The following is a 7,500-nucleotide window of genomic DNA, read 5'->3' as shown; positions in this document are numbered from 1 at the left end:
TGGCTTTAAACCTGTCCACACCCTGTAAAAACGCCTGTCCCAAGGACTGGCATCATCATTTCAATTGACTTAAAATACAAAAATCACTAACAGAATTGAACAATATCACCATGATGTGGAAGACCATATTAAAGTGGTTGTACAGATGTGCACATAGTGGATGTAAAACAATATTTACTATTATTTACTGATTGCTCAAAATGTGTCCAGCATATTGGTCACCACCGTCAGATTTTTTCTAAAAGACAATAAAATCAGGTATGCACAAGGTAATTTTCATTACTGAGGACCCCTTTTCAAACCTTTAGCTCTACTGCCTACTTCACCATCACTGAAGCTCCTGTAAGTTTATTATTTTGTCCTCAATTTTTTAATTGGTTTGGACACTGGTACTGTCCCAACCATAAACTGTCAACACCGTCGGGGGTTTTAATAGTATTGTATTACATTAATGTTAATAAATATATTTTTTTCAGAAAAGGTATGAAGCACCCAAGAAACAGAGCGAAAATGATATGGCTAATGTGAACAAACAATGCATAATATTTGAAAGAGTGCTTTTTTGTCTCACACCGTCAGATGTCACCACCGTCAGATTTTGTTCTGCTCATCATGTTGTTCCATATTATACTAAATTGTGCTGGTTAATGAAACATTACTAGGCATGTTAGTAATAAGTGTGATCCAAAATGATACTCTAGCCACCACTGAGGTGCATTTGGAGGTTTTTTTGGTCAGAAAACCTGACGGTGGTGACATCTGATGGAGTTCACCAAAAAACACATGTTTTACGTGTTTTTGATATGTTTTAAGAATATGCATACAATAAGTGTCTACAGTTATGTTGAATTGTTAAAGTAATTCACTTTAATACAGTAAACATGTGTTTTTACTTCTAATTCTGTCTGCCGTTGTTGACAAAACAAGAAAGAGCCCATTTAATGAAAAATGTGAAACAGGGGGAGCTTGGCCAATGCATTCACTGCACAGCCAAGACCTACATCTATGATAATACACCTCTATATTTTGGATTTGAACAACTTAAAAGCTGTGTTTACCACATTTTCAACAACCAGTGGCTTACTTTCTAGGTAATCTAACTAATGAAGTAAAAACACATGCTCATACTGTGCACACAGGGCCGGTTCTGGCTTATTTGGTGCCCTAGGCCCCCCCCCTTTTACCTTTGAAAGACAAAAAAACCCTCTTTCTTATACCTTACAGAACACAAGAGTAATATCCGTAGTAAGCTTAACTAAATAGCATCAAGAACAATAACCGTTTTTCATCAAATGGATTTGTGGTTCTTTTTGACAGGCGACCAACACATCAGATTGAGTCGCATGAAAGTAGCTTCACTGTGTGGTGTGTTGGATGTGATGGTGGTGGGGCCCCCAACCCCAGATGAGAGGGAGGTTATCAATGTGTTTGAATTGTAACGTGAAATTGAAATGCCAGGAGAGTGATACAGTACATTTGCATGTAAAATGCATGTGTAGACAATAAGCCTACCAAGGAGGTCTGCATTGATCTACACTACCTACAGCATCACAAAGCATGGCAGCATAACAATTTTAATAAGCTACACATTTGTGCTGTCTTCCAAACCAATTTCATTTCTGGACTGGAAATAGTGGTGCATTTGTGAGTAGGAGACTGAGAAGGGGGCTATCTATGTGTTTGAACTGGAGGGACAGGGTGAGAGAAAGGGAGAAGAGCTGTCACGCTATTGAATTTCATAATATACAAAATAGGCCTATAGTAAATAGCCTCACTTGTCTGCTGTGCATGGTTCTGTTACATGATTAATGTAGGCTATGTCATTCTGGTCTGGAAATTAATGTTTTTTTAAGCATACAACAAGCAGGTAATTCATGTGGATGGAAGGAGATATGGCAGCTAAAATTGTTTTAAACATTGCACCAGTCTTACTTTACATTGCTTGTCAACCTAAGCAAGTAGGCCTATTATGATATCAGGTGGGTGTTAGTGAGTAGTGAGTAGGCTACTAACAGCTACTTTACTGGATTTCATTGCTTGGCATACTTGGCTAATGTTAGCATGCTAACTAGCGATTTCTCTGATCAAAAACAAAGCTCTTTTTCTCTCTAATTCCAAATAGTAACCTCATAACTATTAGGCTTTCCATAATCACAAACGGTTGCTGATTAAATCACATAGTTCCAAAACACCCTCTGAAACTCCTGCATCATGCAATGAGTGGTTTAATGAGAACATAATAATCTCCATCCAGCAGAGCAGCACTACTGTTTGCGCTTGCCCTCTGTCTCTCGAGTGAGTCTCCAAATTCAAAATAGATCAAGCGCTGTCACTCGTCCCACCCCCTTTCTCAGAACTGTCCGTTTATTGGTTCACAGACTTCCCAGAGAGAGTTGGAAGCGATATTACTATTGGCTGAGGGGCGCTTTGCCGTAAGGAGTGCTTTCGCCACTCTTTGTTGATTGCGACTTCATAAAAAAAACTTCATATCGCCAGGGGGTGTTCACTCACGGAACTTGCTACTAGCCACAACTGGCTAACCCTAACCACGGGACAGTGCAAAATGAATGGGTGTCAATGGAGTTTTTTACCATTATAATTTTTGTGATTTTTTATATTTTTTTGTCCTGAAATATTAATATTAAGTTCGAAGCTAGAAATAATAAGACCCCATTTGCGTAGCGTTTCGATTATTTTGCGCCACTAGATTATTATATACTGGGTCACAAAGCTCAATTTTTATGGGGCCAAACCCATAAACATTAGCACGATGCTAGCGAGTACAGGTTGAAATCTTCTAACCTGCTGTAAAACTACACACCTGAATGATTTGTCAATACAGCCTATTGTTAAACAACAGTCATAGTGCTTACCAGGAATGTTTTGTTGATAATATTTGTGACTGGAAATGGCAGTAGCAATGTATTTAGCATGGGTTCCCCTTTCCATTCCATACATTTTCCCACATGAAGGACTGGCCTGCGCTCGTTACTGCAGTATGCATGCAAAGCTAACTGGTTACAATGGGAACCAATGAGACTGAGCCTTCTCCCTGTGTTCTAATTTCTCTGATATAGCAAAATTACGCATAGGAGAGCGCCATTTCGGCGCTCCTTCTTCACATGGCACTCTAGGCGACCGCCTAGCCGGCCTATGCTAAAAACCGGCCCTGTGTGCACACACAAAAATAAAGTGTTTATGCAAGATGCCATTGACTTGAGAGGGCTATTTATTTTGCTAAATGCAAGTACTAATTAGGCCACTTTCACCACTCTGTCACCACCGTCAGTTCTTAAGTCACCACCGTAAGTAGGAGTTTTGGACATTTTAAAGGAATGTGCTTACAACATTTTCCTTAGGAGTTGTTGAAATATCAAAGTAATAGCCAATTTAAGCCTACACGAATATTTGTGAAATTACAAAAAATTGTTTGTTGTATTTAGGCGTTAAGTAAGCATCGTATGACGGTACATATTTTAAAATTAGAACACATGAAACAGTATTAAAATAGAACAAAAGTGAATTTTCAACATTTAAAGGCATATGTGTGAACCAAAAAATACACATAATCACTTAAAAACTCCAGATACATATGCAACCAAATCAATACAATTTTAATAACTTTTAATTGTGCCTGACGGTGTTGACAAAAAACAAGGTGTGATCGGAGAAAAGCCTGATTTCTGAAAAAAATACATAATGGGGAGATTGGCCTTGTGCATTTCTGAAAAGCCAAGACCTTAGTCTACGAGGATATACCATATAATTTTGTAATTCACTTTGTTTTTTTCTGTCAACATTACAACCTGTTTTAGCTACTTTCTCAAGAATCAGTGAAATACAAACTACATTTCATTTTTTTCCCAATCTTGAAAATACAAATGACTAGAATTACCGCCCTGTCAGTTGCTGAACTTTTTGTTTTTTCACCAACAACAAAACAACTAGGAAAAACATACTGTATGTAGACCCTCTTACTGCAGCAGGGGTCGCCGGCTACATCATAACAACACTACTATGACATTACAGACAGCCATAGTGCTGCGCTAAGGGGATTTCATGGCTGTGAGGACTGACCAAAATGTCCTCACAACCACCAATGTCCTCACAGCAAATGTGAAATGTCAGTATGTGGTCCTCACAATAGTGGTAATAACAAGTACATACGCACACGTACACACACACACACACACACACACACACACGCGCGTGCGCGCGCGCGCACACACACACACACACGTTCACGTACACGTACACACAAACACACACGTTCACGTACACACACACACGTTCACGTACACACACACACACACACACACACACACACACACACACACACACACACAAAGTTTATTTGGCTGAAGAACTACAATGGTGCCACAAGCTCTGCAGGCGTCTTAATGAGGTTCCTGCGTTGGCCGAATCCTCACACACACACACACACACACAAACACACATTTACACAACAACACACAGATAGGCACGGTAGTATCAGTGAACATAAAGACACACATCACAGATGGGAGCTGGATGAATATTGCCTACTTCATCAAACTACACTGTATGCAGTTATGTGTCATTACTTGTACCCATTGATGCCCAGACCTCCCAAGCCATTGGATGTGAGATGCATATGGGTGAATGTGTGTCTGTGTTGGTCTGCAGATACTGATCCTGAACTCCCAGTCAGAAGAGCAGACAGTAAGGGTCTCCTGCCACCACACAGTAAGTCATTACTGAGGACCTCTAACAGCCTCCACAGTCTGTTAATAAGCCTTTCATACAATTGCAAGCTTTTAAACATCCTAAACATACACACACACACATGCACACACACACTCAGCACACACACAGCACACACACACACACACACGCACACGCACGCAAAGGTTGAACAAGTGAGGACAACAAATGTCATTCACCCAGAAGTTTTGTTTTCAGTCGGCATGGATTTTTAGCAACAACTGAAATGGATTAGCTTAAAGGATATATAGAGTGACATTTCAGGGGTACATTTTTGGATTTTGTTTGTTTATTTATTCCATTAAATAACCTAAATGTTTCCATGGTATACACCCTTAAGTGTCCAAATAAACTAATTGGCAAGCTTAATCTTAAATTACTTTAAATTTTCATGAAAATGTACATATGCTTGTTTATTTTGTTAACTGTTACAGACAAATGTTATGTCATCTTAAACAAAGGTGTATGTACAAAAATACACATTTGAAACACACTTGTTTGAAAGTGTTTAAGTCCATTAACAAGCATTTTATGTGAGAAAACCATACTCTATCATAGCAACTGTGTCATACAGTATAACAACTCTGTCATAACAACTGTCGCAGCTGATACTGTAATTGACACAGTTGACAATAACACAATTTGACATTTATGCCATTTTAGTTTAGAGTATTGCGCTAACTGCAGACCTCAGAGCTTTCACCACAAGACCGTAATCATTTCATTTTTAGAAGCTTTATCCAGTGGCGTAGTCTACGTAGAACGTGGGATTTCAGTGTACCCACTTAAAATTGGTTGATCTATTGTTTTGAAAAGCACAAATGTATACAGTATACCCACTTCAAAAAATGCTCAAATATACAGTATACCCACCATAAAAAAGTAGACTAATCCACTGGCGTTATCTATATGTTTGTAAATATAATTTCCACATCAGGTTGTTCTGCAGATACTGATCCTGAACTTCCAGTCAGGAGAGAAGACAGCAGTGACCACCTGCCACTAAGCAGTAAGTCATGACTGAGGACCTCTAACAGCTTTTAATACACAAACGTTTAAATATCCAAAAAGACACACACTCACACAACTTGGCCTTTTGTCTTAAAAAATGGTGAAAATGGTGATTGCAGCAACTTTTCAAGAGCATCTCATTGAGGTTGTCTGAAATTACAAACATTTGTGCGATCATACTTCCCTGTTGCACTTTAATAAAGGCGTGTGCAAATGTAGGAGCAGTAGCAGTATCGTCTCCTCGTTCGAGGAGTCCTTCTTTATGTTTTGTCATCTAACAGTCTGTGTTTCCAATTTCCGGATCACAATGCTGCTCTCTCTGCCCCCTATATCAGCGGTTCCCAAACCTTTTCCCCTGCGCACCCCCTTTTACATTTCATTGTGGTTTGTGCACCCACTACGCGAATGTTGCACAGCTGCACATTTTGGGCAATCCGCATTTCCAATACACCCTGACGTTATTTCTGCCATTATTACAAGTCTAGGAGTTATAAATTACACTTCAGATGGACCCTTCAAGCATACAATTCACCATACAATTAAAAACTACATAATGTTCATGAATTCTGTATAAAAACACACATCAGCCATTGTTCTATTCAGCTCATGCACCCCCTTATGGCAGGCCGCGCACCCCACTTTGGGAAACCCTGCCCTGGATGATACTGCCTGTATTGTGCATGTTGGTCAGCACACAAAAATCAACTCCGACAAAGAAGGATGAGATTAAATCAATCGTGCTCGCTTTGACTGATGCCATGCGAGTCTGTTGTTCTTTCTTTGGTCTGTTTGCCACAGGGACAGAAGTTCCTCAATTATTGCCAACATGGAATTCAACATTCAAATAACATTGAGGACCGTTTTTATAGCGCATTCCCATTGACGCATTGACATTGTCGGACAGGCAGTGTAGGCTATGCGAGGACCTCCCGCAGGAGTCAGGGAAAATGCGCAGCTCTCGCAATCATGCACTCAAGGAGCGAAAATGCGAATGAAAGGTTTGAAATAGCCGACATTCAGAACAATAATCATCCTATTTAACCCTTCCCGCTCCTGCCCACTCCCGTGGAATATTATTCCTGTCCTGTCCAATCACGAGATGGATAAATGTTTGACTCCTGTTTCCCGTGAATCCCGCAGGAATCACGTGTCCCACGGGAATTCCCGAAAAATGTCATCCTCTAGTCTACTGCTTCTAAAGCAAGTACTGTATGTGCAGTTGGTCTACTGCTCCTAAAGCCAGTACTGTATGTGCAGTTGGTCTACTGCTCCTAAAGCCAGTACTGTATGTGCAGTTGGTCTACTGCTCCTAAAGCCAGTACTGTATGTGCAGTTGGTCGCTCTCGGTGGCGTGCATAATGGCTCCAGTGTTGCCAGATTGGGCGGGTGCCCGTCCAATTGGGCTACTTGGGATAAGCGTCGGCGGGTAAAAACGGGGAAGAATTGGCCATTTGGCATTTTTTTCAGCCGTTTTGGGCCCATAGAAGTCAATGTAATTTGTTGAATTTGGGCGGAATTTAGCGCATTTTGGCTGTTTTTGACAACCTTTTGGGCGGGATTTGGTCAGACACATCTGGCAACACTGAATGGCTCGCAGCAAGTTTATTGAGGGCCTAATAAAAAACAGGTGAACCTTGACATTGACCCTGAAGCATACTGGGAGCCAGTGCAGGGAGACTTATACATGTGTGACATGACCCCACTTTGTCCTGATAAGAAGCAATAATCAATAATCAATCCAAATCC

The 7,500-nt window shown here is 40.4% G+C and overlaps 1 protein-coding gene across 1 annotated transcript in view; it reads left to right on the top strand.

Annotated features, from left to right (window-relative positions):
* Positions 1-6,953, top strand: part of LOC134444234 (E3 ubiquitin-protein ligase TRIM47-like) — a 46,798-nt gene extending 39,845 nt beyond the window's left edge. The window contains exons 6-8 of the mRNA XM_063193599.1: positions 4,666-4,725; positions 5,693-5,752; positions 6,895-6,953. Coding sequence (XP_063049669.1) covers positions 4,666-4,725; positions 5,693-5,752; positions 6,895-6,953 — 179 coding nt within the window. The remainder of the gene's footprint in view (positions 1-4,665; positions 4,726-5,692; positions 5,753-6,894) is intronic.
* The last annotated feature ends 547 nt before the right edge of the window (positions 6,954-7,500 follow it).

Source organism: Engraulis encrasicolus, unplaced genomic scaffold (assembly GCF_034702125.1).
Source record: "Engraulis encrasicolus isolate BLACKSEA-1 unplaced genomic scaffold, IST_EnEncr_1.0 scaffold_47_np1212, whole genome shotgun sequence".
Classification (NCBI taxonomy): Eukaryota; Metazoa; Chordata; class Actinopteri; order Clupeiformes; family Engraulidae; genus Engraulis; species Engraulis encrasicolus.
Note: the sequence above shows the minus strand (reverse complement) of the source record. Positions and strands in the feature narration are given on the sequence as shown.